Source organism: Spermophilus citellus, assembly GCF_964194105.1.
Source record: "Spermophilus citellus genome assembly, chromosome: 9".
In the NCBI taxonomy this organism is placed as follows: domain Eukaryota; kingdom Metazoa; phylum Chordata; class Mammalia; order Rodentia; family Sciuridae; genus Spermophilus; species Spermophilus citellus.
The window spans coordinates 85852482-85870088 of NC_138191.1; the positions used below are offsets into that span (position 1 = coordinate 85852482).

Here is a 17607-nt window from a genome sequence, read left to right on the forward strand (position 1 = left end):
ATAGCTGTTCAGTAAATATTTATTGAACTCGAATTTCTTGATTCTTTAGAGGAGATTGATGATAGCTCATTTGAAACCTGGGAGAAGCACCCCAAGGATTTGGAGGTGGGTGATCTGACCTCCCCATGCTGACATCAGACTCTTACCTATGTACTGTCCCACGAGAAGATGATGTAACTGACTAACAGTAGAATAATAATTTCTTTCCCAAAAAGGATAATGGAAAATTCTCACTCACTGGCATGACATACCAAGATGAGAAACATAGTTACAAAATAAAGGAGTGCTACTTGGCCTAAGCTGGGTCTAATCAGCTCACAAAAACCAGAACTAAATCCCATTTGCCAGGCTGAAGTAAGAGCATTCATGTCCAGGGGCATCAAAAGAAGTACTGCCATCAAAACAGTCACTTCAAAGCATTAACCTCAGGAAATGAGCATTAACCTCATTGTATGACCTTACACTCACCAGCACGGGTATCTAAGAAACTTTGGTAGGACAAAAATTGAGTTCATTCATTTAATAATCATATTAGAAAGATAGCACCTACTGTGTGCCAGTTATTCTTGTCAAGCAGTAGGGACACATTCATGGTAAAAAATAAACAAAAAAATTCCTGCCATTGTGGGACACATGTTCTAGTAAGAACAAAAAAATACACGTAATGCATATGTAAGTGAGTCCATGTATTGGAAGTTAATAAGTACAATGGAAAGGGAAATGCAGAACAGGGCAGACAATAAACTGCTATTTGAAATGAAGCAAATTAGACCCCATTGAGAGAGTAACAGTGAGCAATGAACAACTCAAAGGAATTGAAGGAGTTAGCTACACAGATGTCTAGGAAGAAGCATTTGAGGTAGAGGGGAGAACTGGTGCTATATCAAAGAGGCCAGTAGGGTTGGAAAGATAAGAGCAAGGGGAAGAAAATGGGAAATGAGGTAAGAGGCACGAGGTTGCTAAGGCATACAGGGTCTACACACTCCATTGCAACAATTTGGTTCTCATGTTGTATGAAATGGAATCATTTGAGCACCACCATGACAAGACTTACATTGTAAAGGAGTAAGCAAAAATAACAACTTTTTAAAACTTTTATTTTATTTCATTCGTTCTTTTGAGTTACCTGTGACAGATTATATATATCTTAGAAGCATGGAGGAGACACTCTTTAAGAGGACAGTACTCGGGGCTGGGATTGTGGCTCAGTGATGGAGCACTTGCCTGGTATATGTGAGGCACTGGATTTGATCTTCAGCACCACATATAAATAAATAAAATAAAGGTCCATTGACAACTAAAAATAAATAAGAGAGCACCACTCATGTATGAGAAGTAAACTTCTTGTGTATTTTCCTATGGACCCATTTCAAATAGTTTAAGAGTAAAGACCAGTTGGAATGCAGGAGGCTGAGGCAGGAGGATTGCAAGTTCGAGACCAGCATGGGCAACTTAGTGAGAACTTGTCTCAAAATAAAAAATAAAAAGGGCTGGGGAGGGCTGGGGTTGTGGCTCAGCGGTAGAGCATTCGCCTCGCATATACGAGACCCTGGGTTTGATCCTTAATACCACATAGATAAATAAAATAAAGATGTTGTGTTTAACTACAACTAAAAAATAAATGTTTTTTTAAAAAGGGATGGGGAATATAGCTTAGAGGTACCATGTTCCTAGATTTAATCCTCAGTATAGGGGGAAAATAACTGTTGGAAATCACCCATAAAATTTGTTTCTAGGAGCCGGGATGTGGCTCAGCGGTAGAGCGCCCACCTAGCATGTGCGAGGCGCTGGGCTCTATCCTCAGCACCAAATAAATAAATAAATAAATAAATAAAATATTTTTTTTTTAAAAAAGTTGTTCCTAGATGGGTTTTTCTTTTTTAGCCAAGTTATATTTTGACCAATGCTGCACAACTCATCTTCCTTTTGCATTTACATGACTTCTACAAGATCAAACTGATAACTAGATGCCATTAACCCTTAAGTTTAAGGTACTTCAATATTACACTGCCCTCTAGGTTGAAGCTAGTGATAGTCAACATCAGTAGAAAGCACCAATTTGGCTTAAAGCCATTTTCCCTTAACCAAAGAGCTCCAGTTGTAATCAGTATAACCTGAGCAATATATTCCTGCTTCACTAACACATCATTATGATTGCTATTTTTTCCATACACCCTAAATCTCTGCCATAGAAATATAATGTGGATCCATATGTAATCTTAAATTTTCTAGTAGTTACATTTTAAAAAGTAAAATGGTATCAGTAACATTAATTTTAAACATATTTTTTATTTAACAATATAACCCAAATATCATTCTAATAAGTGATCAATATAAAAAATATTAACAGGATAGTTTATGGTCTTGTTGAATGTTAAGTTTTGAAATCTAGTATATATCTTATATTTAAAGCATGTCTCAAGTCATACTAGTCACATTTCCAGGACTCTGCAGCCATATATGTCTTTAATAAATAAGGGAGGTCTATCCCAAACTTTGTTCTATAGAATACTAATTTCATGGAATGCTAACACCGTGTTTCATTAATTGAAGTCTGCTATTTTTCCACACTTCAAAAATTTCTCCAAGCAAGACATATCTTCCAATCAATTAAAATTGACAGTGCTTTTTTTTTCTTTTTCTTTTTCTATTGGTACACAAAATAATGATAGGCAGTACAATCAACAGTGCCTTATGCTTCTGTGTACATAACTCTCATGTGAAAAGGAATTTCCCAGTCAAGTAAGTTTTTAGAAAAGTTAAGTAAAACAAAGCAGGCTTCTGTCTTGTAAGACATCTCAGAGATTTTAATATGCTAATGTAAATTTTTAATCTCCAAAAGAGAGATATATTACGAAGCCCCCCCCCACACCGACCCAAAAAGGCACCCAAAGGATACTTTTATTTCTTACTGATATCTTGTGGAAAACTATGTTCCACTAAACACAATATAAGATACTTTCTTACCATGCACTGTAGGTGAAGGGCTTCTCGTGGGCTGTAGAAAGGGGTCACTGGAGGCATTGGATGTGCTCAGAAAAGAACCCAGCAAATCTGGACCTGATGGTTTAGAAGGTGCTCCAAATGGGTCAAAGGTGGTACCTAGAAAACCATGGTAAAAATATATTGCTTTGTCCTACAAGTTCATCTATTTTATAACTATTGAAGAGTTGTCACTATTGCCTGGAATCAGGATGATGTGTGCCTCTAGGCCTGCTCCACAGGCCCATTCTATCCTTGAAACTTCCTCCACGGCTAACAATGGATCCCAAGGATTTCTGACCACACAAGAATGAGTCCACCTTTTGTAGATCAAGGAGGCATCTAGACTTATCTGTTGGATAAACCATAAAAACAATAAATGAAGGCCCCCTTGACCTCTGAAAATCTTAACAATGTGGAATAAGTCAATCAAGATTACAGAGAACCTGAGAAGACAAGACTGACAGAGGGTTTTTATGACTAAACTGTGCTTGTGTAAATGTTCATGCCAAATGAATTATGAAAAAACATCAGAAAGAGGGCCTTTGCTATTCAGATAAACAGTAGGAAATCACAACAAATAGTTTCATTTAGTTTTGTCTCTCAACGGTCTCTGGTTCCCTTGAAAGTTAAAATGAGAGTAGTGAGGAAAAAAAATTAATTCTCGTCATGTCTTGCTTGGGTCCTGTGGAATGCAAACATTTCCAAAACATAGCTTTTCAACAACCTGCTAGAGGGCTGGGATTGTGGCTCAGCGGTAGAGCGCTCACCTAGCACATGTGAGGCCCTGGGTTCTATCCTCAGCACCACATAAAATAAATAGATAAAATAAAGATATTGTGTCCAACTAAAAAATAAATATTTAAAAAAACCTGCTAGAAACCAGATGCAGAATTAGTGAAGCAAGGAAAAGTTTGTGAATGGTGAAAAGACCAGAAGAAAGTGGGAAGCCACGGTTATTGGGAATAATGCTCCAAGAATCAAGACTCCATCCTTTCTGAGAGTTTACATTGTCTTTCATTAAGAAGACCTCAGCTGATCCTCAATGTCATCCTGTCAGATAGAAGTGGCATCATCTTCACTCTACAGACAATGAAAATACAGCTCAGAAGATCCAATTTCTTGTCTAAGGTCTTGTCTAAGGTCAAGAGAATAAGACTGGGACTCATGCTCAAGTCTTCTGACTCCAACTCTCAGGAATTTCCCAAAAGCACTTCGCATTTCTTACTGTCATGAAATGAATGGGATGAAAATCGCTGAGATGCATGGAGTTAATTAGCCCTTAATTTATCTTATTGAACAAGACACAAAATCCCCTTCAGTCTTCCTGAGATGTCACTTCTTAATCTTTAAACACTGAGCTAATGGCTACTTCCTAGAAGGGGATTAACCCATTCTGAGAACAGAGGAGAATCAAACCACTTAACCAACCAACCCCACTTCCACAGTGCAGGAAGGACACATAGCTTGATAAGATTACAGCCATGACTTCTTTCACACAATGCTCTCCTGACATCTGCTGGGCCGCAGTCAAGCCTCTGTTGGCAGCAACATACTGACAGTTTCAGACACTCTATCACATGAAATATATCCCTTATCTCATTTAATATGCATAAAACCTTATCTTTTCTATAAAATGAGAACTCTGAACCTTTTAATGTAATTATAAGAGTTCATTGGGCTAATCCCTCTACATCTGGGTTTGAAGCCATCCTCTGGAATATGCTAAAATCTCACCATGACTTGGCACTTTTAATATCACCTTAGGTCAGAGGCATTCTCTATAATGAAAAGTAAAATGCTGAACATCACAGATAAGAGCTAATTTAGTTCCATAAGTAAATTCTGAGATAATCAAAAACTTCTCTGCAAAGCCAAAGTATATGCAGAAAACTACAATTATAGGAAGGTACTACAGGAAATCTGAAGGAAAGCTCTGGAGTGCAATGGCCAAATTTTGGACCCTGACCTCATTGAGTATCAGCAATATGAACTTATGCTACTAATTTAACTATAAAATGGGGATAATGGTAACAAAAACCCAATAGAGAGGTGCTAAGAACTGAATCATGTTTAGTGTTATATTCCACATCTGGCAAATGGTAAGTATGTCACAAATATTAGCTGTTTTTTGTTTGTTTGTTGGGGGGTTGGGGAACTGGGGATTGAACTGAGGGACACTCAACCACTGAGCCACATCCCCAACCCTTTTCTGTATTTTATTTAGAAACAGGGTCTCACTGAGTTGCTTAGTGCCTTGCTATTGCTGAGACTGGTTTTGAACTGGCAATCCTCCTGCCTCAGCCTCCCAAGCCACTGGGATTACAAGTGTGCTCCATTGCCCCCAGCATTAGTTGTTACTTTTAATAATAATTCATCCATCTACATCTCCAAAAAGAAGTAACTAAAGCCTCTCAGGCCTGAAATCCTGACAAAAGAAAACCTACCAAATGAACAATATTTCCATTTTCTCTTGTGTTCTCCAATTAAATGAAGACCTAAATATCGACTTCTAAGGGACTTTCAGGGGATTGAAAAGGCCCAGCTTATTAAGACAATTCTGCCTTTCTGGCCCAAAAGTTACCATTCAAATCTCAGAACTACAGAGCAATGGAAAAAAATTACCTTCTCCCAGTCGTCGGGTTGGCGATGCGGAGGCCGAGGCTGCGGAACGGCGTGGTGTCGACTGGGTGGATGCAGGTCCACTAGGGTGAAACACATCTTCCACCCCTGACTGTCCAGCCTGGGCAGGAGCAGCTGCACCTCCACCCCCAAACAGGTCACTCAGTAGTTCAGAATTGGAGGGAGGCGCTGCCGGTGGAGAGAAGCTCTTACTCACATCAGAACCTTCTAGGCCCAGAAGGTCCACCTCCTCAGGGGGTGGTGGAGCGGCTGGCTCCTGCTGCTTTTTGCTGGGCTTCTTGGCGCCATGATGTCTGTCACCATTGGCATTGCCATGCGGACTGGAAAGGGTCAGAAGTTCATCGTCAGATTGCTCGCTCTCCTGATTCACTAGGGCAGCATGGTCCTCCTCGCAAAATGATTTCTCTGATTTCTGATCTAAGGAAGACCAGTAGCCAAAAAAAGAGTTAGTTACCGACCACGGTGCTGTTGGGGTTTGTTACATTATTGCACATCATTCCAGAGAGAAGGATTCAACCTTGAGCAAATAGTGCTTTGGGATCCATCCAATGGAAAACTTTTTATATTATATTCATCTATCATGGCTGAGCATCTGAGATTCAGGGCAGCATTAGGATATGGAGTAGGACTCGGGAGCCAGGCATCCTGGGATTGAACCCCAGCTCCACTACTCACTGGCTCTGTGACACTGGGTAAGTTACCTTACTTCTCCGTTTCCTCCTCAGCAAAACAGGGTAACAAATAGTACCTCACTCACCGGCTATTATGAAAATTATGTGAGATAATATTATAAAGTGCTCAGATCAACAGCAAGGAGTACCTAAATGTTGTTGATGATGATGATGATTTTTATTCTGAACCAATGAACATTCTTCTATTACTGAGCTACACACCCAGATGCACACTCTCTAATCTGAACCTCTCAGAAAAGTTATAATTTTATTTTGAGATAGGGTCTCACTAAATTGCCTAGGCTGGCTTCAAACTTTCAATCCTCCTGCCTCAGCCTCCTGAGTAGTTGGGATTACAAGCATACAGCACCACGTCCAAGTCAAATTTTTATTATCATTACTATTATTAATTTCCAGGCACTTTGCTAGGTGATTTGGGGGGGGGGGGAATAAAACAGTAACTCTTAGTCCTTTGTGAACACCATTCACTGACTTTTACTTCTCTGTGTGTCCTGCAGACAAAAGCAAGGCTGTTCTCCCAAGGGCTGATGCAGAAGGAACTCAAACACCTGCTGAGTTCACAGAATGGCTCTGCTTCAGATGGTCCTTATACCAAGCTGAAAGAAGATACTTTCAGCATAAAATGGGCTCAGCACAAAGGCCTCTTCTGGGAAAGGACTAGAGAGACAGTGAATGACTTTCCAGGCCTTGCTTGAGATGAGCTTCCCACAGAGCATTGTTATATAACGTCAGATGGACTCACATTCTGAATCAGGTTGAGGTCCACACCCCTAATACCCAATTCTGAAATGGAAAAAAAAAACTATGAAAAGAGAAAGGCTTTCCTAAGTTTGGTGCAAACTCAGCTGGCAGAAAAACCTGACTGGAATGGATATGATATTATTTAGACTTCATTGGTCTTACTTAGGGTTTTCCTTACAGGTTTCACTGAAGAAATATTAGCATGCTTGATTACAAGTTGTTGTCTGAGATACCACTGAGGTTGTTAAGAAATATCTAGCTTATATACTGTATCACCTTTCTGCATTCCTAAACACATCTGGCTCTGAGAGGTTCAGATAAAGAGACTGTGCATCTGTGCTAAAATCTCTTTCGCAGACTACAGAAGTTATTTATAATTTACAAATAGTTTACAAAATTGGCAATGGAAAGGTAAGAGTGAAATTTTATTTATTAAAGTCCCTTACTGTGAGGAAGATACAAGGTAAAATATACCAAGAAAGTGTTGCAAAATCCATCTACTGGGTTTATTGACTGGGTTTATTGACTGGGTTTATCCAAGTTTGAGAAATTTGCGGTTCCATTTCTCAAAAGAAAATGTCTTTCAATTCCAATGAATTCTTTCAACAAACACTGAAAACATCTAGAAGCTAAAGGAATAGGAACTCACATTCACACATCAGAGGAAAGTCAACTAAGAGTTTTAACTAGGTCATCCCCAAAGCCATCTGTCACCCTTTCCTACATAAAGTCCCAACTATTCAATTCTACACCAGAGCTTGCATTTAATCTCAGCAAACTCTAAAGTGAGGATAGCTGATCTATATGGATTAGGATGCCAATGCTACTAATGGCAGCAGTCTGAAATGCTATGTTGAGAAGGATCTGATAACATCTCCAGGTTTGGGGAAAAAGAATACAGTAATGGAGCCCCAAATTTATGCTAATGATTGTTAAAACAAGTGATAGAGACATAGAGGCCAGGTGTTTGCCTTACCTGTGCCAACATAAGCTCAGCTCTGCCCAGCTAGTGTCCAGGGCACTTTGGAAGAAATGCTCGACTACATATTTTTAGAATATTTAATTGAAGGCAGGAAACAGAATTCTTTGCTAATTTATTTATATTGTCAGTAGCCTAAAGGGGGATCTTAGAAAATATCACACTTATCCATCAAACCAAGAAAGACACGGCCGAGAACACAGCACAGAGGAGATTGAAGTCAGCTGAAAATGGCCTTCTGCATCAGTCTGAGTGCATCCATGAAGTTGAAAATAGGGAAGTTGTCCAATTTGAAAAAGGAGTGAGGGGGAAGGGTATGGAATAAGGGGAAAGGAGCCTGAATGACTTCTAATTGCTACTTTAATTTAGACTGCTTCAAAAGCTAAGTGTCTCTACAGAAGAACCACAATCATCTAACCATGTAAAGTTTGAGAAATGCTTGAAAGTACCTTGCCAACAGAGAGAGGCAAAGAAGCCACTTTGCCCCAAATTCCTGGGGTTGTCTGGAGGGAGATCTGCTGGAGCCTGTCCTGCAAGACAAAAGGCCACGTAGCATCAGTGAAACTCGGGGAATACGGCAATGTGCTAAATAACACAAACTTTTGGCCTGAAAAATAAATACCTCCTAAGGCCAGAGTATCTTGATGCTCCTGGTGAGAAGAGAAGAGGATACTGGGATTGACATCTTTTGTGCAGTAATGCTCCCATGGTGGGGTTAAGTCTACCGCTTTGTCCTGGGGCTGTAGTTCTACATCCAGCGTCACCTGAAATAGCTGAGGGTATTTTTCTGGTACATCACATGCATCTAACTCAGGCCTACAAAGGGATTTAAAAGAATAAGGCCAATGAAAAACAATGAAACCAGCATAATGCTCAGCAGAGCAACCACCAGAGGTAGACTTTCAGGTTAACTAGAAACTCATTTCTAGAGAAGACTCAATCATTAGCTAGATACAGTACTTTACTTTTCTGTGTCTCAGTTTCCTCATCTCAAGAAGAGAGAATAACGTCCTATTCAAAGAACATGGAGATTGCAAATGTAAGAACACTCTGGAAAGCAGAACTGATACATCCAGCCAAGCTGCACTGGCATGACCAAGTCAGGTATTAAAAGAGTGAAACAGGCTATGGCCACCATAGTGACCCTTAAATATCTGTCCCTATCCTGGCCCCAGCAATGCTCACCTATCACAAATTTGGCTACCCCCAAGTTATCAAACCACCCTACGATATTGCAACTGAGAGCCAATGTCTAGTACAGAGGGCTCCTCCAGAACCCTGCTTTAGTGTTCTAGCCTGTTATCTATTCTGATGGATCACTGATCATTCCATACCACTGATTTAACTGCCATTCCTGAAAGAAATATATGGAAATACACAGATGCAAAGGATCAAAGTAGTAATACTCTGTTCCTTCTTTGTCCACTCTTGCTCCCTGTATAGTTTGGGTCTGGAATGTCCTCCAAAAGCTCCAGTGTTGAAAGCTTGTTCCTCAGTGCAGTAATGTTCAGAGGTGGGGATTTAGGAAATGATTAGATCATAAAAGCTCTAACCTCATTAGTGGAATAATGAGGTAAATGGACTATATGAGTTGAAAAGACTAAGTTCTTAGGTGTTTACCATTGGGAACTATATCCTGTCCCCGGCCTGCCCCACCCTCTTCTCACTCTCTCTGCTTCCCAGATGCCTTGAAGTGAGCAGCTTTCCTCTGCAACACCCTTCCTCCAAGATTCTTCTCCCTTGGAGCCAGCCAACCGTGAACTGAAACCTCTGAAACTGTGAGCCAAAATAATTATTTCCTCCTTTAAATTGTTGTTCTCGGGTATTTGTCACATTGGTGGGAAACTGACTGGTATGTTCCTTCACATGGCAATTTTAGACCTTTCTATCTGAAGTCTTGGATCTACTCGCACTTCTTAAGACAGGTCATATTCAATGGAAAGTTTTCAGATATAGCCAGCCTCTCTGTGTGGTGGAGCTACACTCAATGATCTAGCAGCACAGGACTCAGGGGGAATGCACCATGGCACTAAAGAAACAACACTGCACAGCTACCCAGTGGAAACAGGCTTTCAGTCCGAGCAGTACTTACTTGGTGAACTTTAATACTGTTGTGTCCAGAGGTATGAATCCAGAATGAAACTGAAGCTGGAATATCTGTGTATTGGTCACCTAAAAATATCCAAGAAAAAAAAAAAACATTACAATTTACCAGTGAAAGGGGAATGTGATCAAGATGTTATATTTTGGGAAGCCATGAACCTTCAAATCTTTCTACATCTGAATCTTTGTTTACTATGAATATTAAACGTCTCCCACTTCTCCCTTTCACGAACTCTGCCTCGGAAAGCTGTTTCCTCATCCACTGTTTCCCCATCCCAAGTTCTGATACACTGACATGCTTCCACTCATGGTATTCTTTCTTCCCAGGATGCCCTGCTCCCAACCCAATGAACTCATCCTTTTTGGCCCACCTTGAAAGGCATATCCTTTCTGGAGCCTATGGGGGCTACTGCTGGCTAAAACAAACTATTCCTATTGCAGCACCTCATCTCCCCTCCATATGGTATTATGGATATTTTAAACATGTGTAAATTTTTCCTGCTGGGCTGAGTTTCTTAACGGCAGGAACACAGTCATATTCTTTTCAATCCTAGACACCTAGGCAATGGCTGGAACAGAGCATAAACTTAGCAAAATTTGTTTAATTAAAATATGATTACTTGCAACATCATTCTTAAAGCCAAAGAGAGGCAATAACCCAAATATCTACCAATTGATGGAAAGATTAATAGAATGTGGCATAGTCATACAATGGAATATTACTTGGCTATACGAAGGAATGAAGTATTGATACATGCTGTTACATGGATAAGCCTCAAAAATATACGCTAAGTGAAAAAAAGCCAGCTACAAGACACCATGTATTGTATGATTTCATTTATATGAAATCTCCAAACTAAGCAAACCCTCAGGGACAAAAAGTAGGTTCATGGTTGTCTGGAGATAAGGAAGAGGAAATGGGTAGTGACTGCTAATGGGCAAAGGGTTTTTTTTAGGGGTGATAAAAAATGCTTTGGAATTACATAGTTCTGATGGTTGCACATCCTTTTGAATGTACTAAAATCCACTGTATTACTGTATTATATACTTTAAAAGGGTGGTTTTTATGTAATGTGAACTTTATCTCAGTAAAAGCTTTGGGGGAAAAACACAGTTATTTAATTCCACAGTAATCATACCAAGAACTTTAGTAAGTCATACCTCTACAAGTCTCAGTATCTTCCCCTGTAAAATGAGGAAGATGGACATAAGCAACCTTTAAAGGGCTCTTCTTCATTCTTAAACTACAACTCACTCAACCCCAAAGTGACTGGGGAGAAGATTAAAAAATATTACTATAAAAAACTCAGATGAGCTAATGCCATGATTCTTCCAGAAAGCTTACCTTAGCTTGCAGCCGGCTTCCAATGGTTGACCTCAAGTGATACATGGAGACAACCACATCTCCTTGCACAGTGATGTTCAGGGGAATGAAGATTTTTCCATCTTGGACCCGGTATTCTCTTTAAATAGAATCAAAACAGACATTAAAAGCTATCCAGTCTGGTATAATTACACAGACATAGGCATAGTGCTCTGTGGCCTGGCCAAGAGACCCATCTGCCCAGATCTGGACCTAGAAACTTATCTTGAGCAGAAACGCAGCCCATGCCAACTGAGGGAAAACTGCAATGGGAAGACTCTCAATCTCACCTGGACTTCCAGAAAGTACAACTGACCATCTCTATTTTGCAGATGACTTATTTTCCTCAAATGTATCATCCCTTGTGTGTTTGCCTTTTCCTAACCTCAAGCTAGTAGTAAAAGCAGAGATTAAAGGAACAAAAACTTCAACCAAGCTACGTATAGAAACAGGAATGCCATAGTCTATGAGAGCCTTGAATACTAATCCCCAAATTCCTTCTATTCCCAACTATTTGCTCTTTAGTTACCACTTATTTCTTTTTCTCCACCCCATTCTCAACAACCTCCCACTGGTATCTCCTTTTCATTATAGATTCTATAACTTCTCTAATTATGTCATCATTTACATAGTTGCTCACTTAGAGACTTCATTCATCCCTGATTCACTAAATCCCATCAAGGCCATCTCCCTCTTAAATGTCCAGGTCCTCTGTCCCTCTACAACATGCACATTTTTTTTTAAAGATGTGATGGACCTTTATTTTATTTTTTTATTCATATGCGGTGCTGAGAATCCAACCCAGTACCTCACACATGCTAGGCAGTGCTCTACCACTGAGCCACAACCCCAGCCCTCCCCACCCCACTGTCTCAATGCTCACTGTAGCTCATGCTAGTCCCTTAGCCTATGGCAAAGCTGGATGTGAAAAGGAGCCATGCCTCCTTTGATTTAGTTATGCTTGTCTATGATCGCTACCAACATTGAATTTTTTTTTTTTTTAAATCAGCCATTCCACAGTGATATAGACCTGCAGGAAGAACACAAAACAATTTACATAGCAATTGAGCAGTATATAAGAAGTAAAGGAAAAAATCATAAGACTCACTTCATTCGTTCAAAATCTGTGCAGGTTGTATATATTTTGGTTTCTCCAATCAGTACATCACAGTAAGGTCGACATCCGTTTCTCTGTTTGTTGAAAAAGGGTATGGGACTGACAGTGATGGACTTGATCGTGAGAGGCTTGAAGTGAGGGTGATAGGGCTTGTCTGCTAGTAAGTCACACATATAGCCCAGGTACCTGAAACAGAAGATTGCCGTTAGGGGGCCCGTCACATCAGGAGAAGCAGGTAATTTTTGCTATGAAGTTTGTCCTTGCAAATCTTTAAATTGCAATAAAAATTTGCTGTTATTTTATTCAACATTAATTAGCAAAAGAGAATGCAGATAATATTTTATCCACTGACCTTGCTGTACTTCCCCAAAGAACTGATAACAGGGTATTTATTAAATCCAAAAGCTTATGGGAGATTTAGAGTAGCTTAATATTTGTTCATCTATTCTTATTTCATTTAGCAGATTAAATTTATCAGCTGAAGACCAATTTTTGGATGTTAAAATTTTATCATCAGAAGTACTTTTATAACCCAAAAAAAAGTAAGAAGATACAATGTAAATCAGGGGAAGAAATTATGACTAAACAGAAGAAAATAAATAGTTATTATCTAAAAAGGGTTTCCTTTTTTAAGCCACTGTTCAGACTATCTGTTATAATCCATTTCCTTGTTCCTCTCATAATAAAAAGTGAATTTTAAAACATCTCATTCTCTCTACATTTTGGCATTTCCTCTTGTTAATTGTGATGATCATCTGATAAATATAACCAGCTACTGCTGGTATTTCAATAAAGACCTAAATGATGCAACAGAAAGGGACTGGTCTTAGAGCTTGAGATCCTGGCTATGTGAATTTTTTAGACCTGGGGCAAATTACAATCTATCTGAGTCAGTTCTCTCACCTGTAAAATGAAGGAAGAGATAAGCATTCTTTAAAGTTTCTTTCTGATTTTAAAATCACAAACTCATATGGGACTCATGAACGTGCATGAAAATCCAATATCTTAATTCAATAGTTTCCATAGTTCAGAATAATGTCAGATAAATTAGAAGAAAGTTAGGAAAGTACCTACAGGGCAGATTCCAAACTGTACACAGTAACAACCAGACCACACTTGCTCAGACCCTGCACCTTGCTTACTGTACCTCCTGTGGGATGGTGACAGTCCAATTCCCGGTCGCTTCGCATACAGCAATCGAATAGCAGGGCCAGGAGTAGAGTAGAGATTACAGAAAATGAACATAGCACCAACCAGAATTGACGATGCCGCCCGTCCATCCTATCAAAGATGATGCATAAAGTCATCAAGAACATGATCAAATCTGAGAAAGGCTGCACTTGCAATTAACAGAAGGAGGGGAGAAATCCTCCTAACAGTTTTTCACTTCAAAACTTTTCATTGGAAAACAAAAATTTGTCCCAGCTATCAAAATCACAAAGAAGCAGGGAAGACTTTTTCTTAGGATAAAACTCACTCTATACTAACCCAAGAAGCCCAGCAAAATAATTTGACTCACTTAAATTTAAAGAAAAATAATGTGATCTTTAAAGTAGCTTTGGAAGTTGCATTAGACTTGTGGCATCATAACTCACAGATGAGGGGTCTTGATTTAGGACAAGAAGTAAAGAGCTCACAGATTAGGCAGATGCCACTTGATGGGATGTGTTGCATAAGTATTTAACCCAAAATGTGCTCCAACATTAATATAAAATTTAAAATATCAATTGATACGTCATTCAACATAGGAATAGATCTTCTATGAACTGAATATTTGTGTCTTCCCAAAATTCATGTTGAAATGCTAACTTCCAATGCAATGGTATAAGGAAGTAGGCATTTGAGGTGGAGCCCCCATGAATGAGATTAGCGTCCTAAGAACAGGGCACCTCTCTCCTTCAGTCTTCCCTCCTCTCTCCCTCTCTCCTCCCCCACTCCTTTTCATCTGCTCTCGGCATATGAGGATACAAAATAAAAGACAAACCAGCCCTGAGAAGACACTGAATCTGCAGAGACCCTGATCTTGGGCTTCCAGTCTCCAGACCATGAGAAATAAATTTCTACTACTGAAATCAACCAGTCTAGAGTGTTTTTGTTTTAACAGCCTGAGATGACTAAAACAATATTCAGCAACACACCAGACACAGCCTCTTCTAGAAGACTCTTAAGTGAATGGCTACGGCTCACTCCGTCTTACAAAGCGCATCCTTATACTGAATGTGTTGAGTTGAAGTCTATTCCTCCTCAGCTTCTATTCGGTGCCCTTCATTCTTCCTTCCATGAGAAAAAAAAAAAAAAAACACAAGTCTACTCCTTTCTCCTTGTGACTGTCCTTCACTGCCTGCGGTGCTCTCCATCAAAAGTTCTATTTTCCAGGTGAAAACAAAACCAATCCCTTGGATTCTTTGTCCTTTGAAATTTCACTCAGAGAGACCTCTTCATTTAGTATGCTTTTCTGAACAGACCAAACTTTTAAAACATCACCCTAAAATGTGCTGCCCAAAGGGAAGTGCAAGATATGAGTGCAAGATATCACCTTTCTTAGTCTGGATACTGTGCTCTCATGAACATAACTAGAATAAACGAAGGCTAAATCACAATAGAAGCTCCTGTTGATCTTCATACCCACCGAAAGCCCTACTTCTTTCTCAGATCACCTATTAAGCTATAGACAAACATGCTTAATCTTTCAGAACCAGAATTTAGGGCTGTTCATTTATCCTGTAATTAACTTCACATTGTTAGTTTCTGTTAAACAAGTAAACTACAAGAACTTTTTAAATCCAGGTCTATTATGTGACCCTCCCAATTCTAAGAAAATGGATAAGCATGATTTCCACATTTTCATCATTTTGTTAATTTAGAAAGCAAAGTATGCTAGGCATGATGGCAGATGCCTATAATCTGAGCCACTCAGGAGGCTGAGGCAGGAGGATCACAAGTTTAAGACCAGCCTCAGCAACTTAGCAATACCTTGTCTCAAAATAAAAAAATTTTAAATGGGCTGGAGATGCAACTCAGTGCTAAAGTGTCCCTGGATTAAAGCCCAATATGACTAAAGAAATAGATAAATAACCATCAATCTAATGAAATCTTCTCCATGAGTTCACCTACCTTTGGAAGCAAATATATTCAACCCCCACCCAACTAAATATATATCAACCTAGGTCAAATTTCTCCATCTTGACTGCAAGAAACTAGAAAATCTCATACAAAAATTCAATAAATTAGTCTATTAGCCTGGCTACAAAATGTCTAGTTGGTTTGATATTTATATTTATAATAAACCCATGTGGACTCCTTTTTTTAAATAAGAGTTTAAAAATTATCTGAGAAAAGATTCATTAGAATTTTTCCCTGAAGGGCCATCAGGGATCACCAGCTTATAACTTTTCAGTATCAGCCTCCTTCATCTTTTGAGAGAAATCCTTTCCTGTGGCTTGCCTGGCACCTCCTCTTCCTGTTTCTTCATACGACACTGGGGATCCAGAACTGCTTCTCTGAGTACTTTTAGCAATCTGCCATGTAATTTAAGCCCTGAAAGTAGATGTATTTTGAGTACTGTGAGGTTTTCTTACTACCTCAATATCTATCAGCTCTGTCTTAATTATTATTGTCAACCCCTTCTCAAGAAGGCGAGGGGAAATCATTCAGTAATATCATAGCAAATATATATATATATATATATATATATATATATATACTCTGAAATTTTTAGAAGCAGTAAATTATTTCCAGTACTATGCTCAGACTCCGTTGGTGCATTCAATTTTTTCCTGTTTTCAATTGCTTATTCAAATCTTGCTTGTCTGGGGTACAAGGGTAACAAAGACACAGTCCTTTCCTGTGAGATGCTAACAGTCTAGTGGGAAAACAGACAGGAGAACAGCTTAGTATGGTGCAGTGTGATAGATGCCACAGAAAATACTGAGATACACAGTGGGAGGATCTGCGCTGTGAAAATGCTTAGAAGAATCAGAAAGATTTTATCACAAGTTGAGTTTTACAGGACAAGTAAAAGGCCTGAGAGAAAGGGTTAGAGAAAGGCACTTTACAAAGTCAATGCCCAGAAAAATCATCAGTCCTAATGGAAACTGTTCTAAAACATAGTCTATTTAAACTATTTACAAGGACAGAGGGAGCTTCACTCTTATTTTTATTCAAACACAAATTGTAAGAAAAAAATAAATATGACAATATGTTTGTGTCAACTCTATTCACAGAAAACTCAGTGCATTACTACCTATGTACCCACAGCTTTATTTTTACCTCTTTTAGAATACTTGGCACATTTTAGAGTCCCCACATTATGTGGGTTGTGTATATGTATCTGCCTCTCCCAGTAGTATTTAAATTTTAAAACAAAAATAATACATTATTCCTCATTTTTCCATCCCTCGGACTGCCTAGCTTCTAAGTAGAGGCTCAATAAAGCTACAGAACTCAAATGTTACCTATCCATCATTCTGGATAGGACCATCCATATCTGACCAAACCAAACCACAGATACCAACTATGGGTACTCACCAAGCAGTGGACAACACAGACGTTTTTGGGATTCTGTAGCAGCCAATTATACATATTCCGACACACAGCAAAGAGGTTGTGCAGACTGGGAGCCTGCCTAATGGGCCAACTGCATTCTGAGACCTAAGGAAACACAGCAAAAGGAAGAAGGTGTCACATTGAACTTCTTCTGAAAGTAAGACCACATCTCCTTGTACTATAGCCAGAAAAAGTTGGGAACAGGGCCTAAACACAGAAAAAAAAAAACATATTTAATGCAGTAATTTTTTTTTTTTTTTTTTTTTTTTTTGGTGGGGAGCAGGATTTATCGGGGATTGAACTCAGGGGCACTCGACCACTGAGCCACATTCCCAGCCCTATTTTGTATTTTATTTACAGACAGGGTCTCGCTGGGTGGCTTAGCTCCTCACCATTGCTGAGGCTGGCTTTAAACTCACGATCCTCCTGTCTCAGCCTCCCA

The 17607-nt window shown here is 39.3% G+C and overlaps 1 protein-coding gene across 7 annotated transcripts in view; it reads right to left on the minus strand.

Moving 5' to 3' along the window:
* Nucleotides 1-17607, minus strand: part of DNAJC6 (DnaJ heat shock protein family (Hsp40) member C6) — a 179112-nt gene that overhangs the window by 21326 nt on the left and 140179 nt on the right. For all 7 annotated transcript variants that reach the window (XM_081306159.1, XM_081306162.1, XM_081306156.1 and 4 more), the window contains 9 exons: nt 17148-17270; nt 13768-13901; nt 12612-12806; nt 11486-11603; nt 10130-10209; nt 8660-8853; nt 8487-8567; nt 5608-6042; nt 2968-3102 (listed from right to left, as the gene is read on the minus strand). In XM_081306159.1, coding sequence (XP_081162285.1) covers nt 2968-3102; nt 5608-6042; nt 8487-8567; nt 8660-8853; nt 10130-10209; nt 11486-11603; nt 12612-12806; nt 13768-13901; nt 17148-17270 — 1495 coding nt within the window. The remainder of the gene's footprint in view (nt 1-2967; nt 3103-5607; nt 6043-8486; nt 8568-8659; nt 8854-10129; nt 10210-11485; nt 11604-12611; nt 12807-13767; nt 13902-17147; nt 17271-17607) is intronic.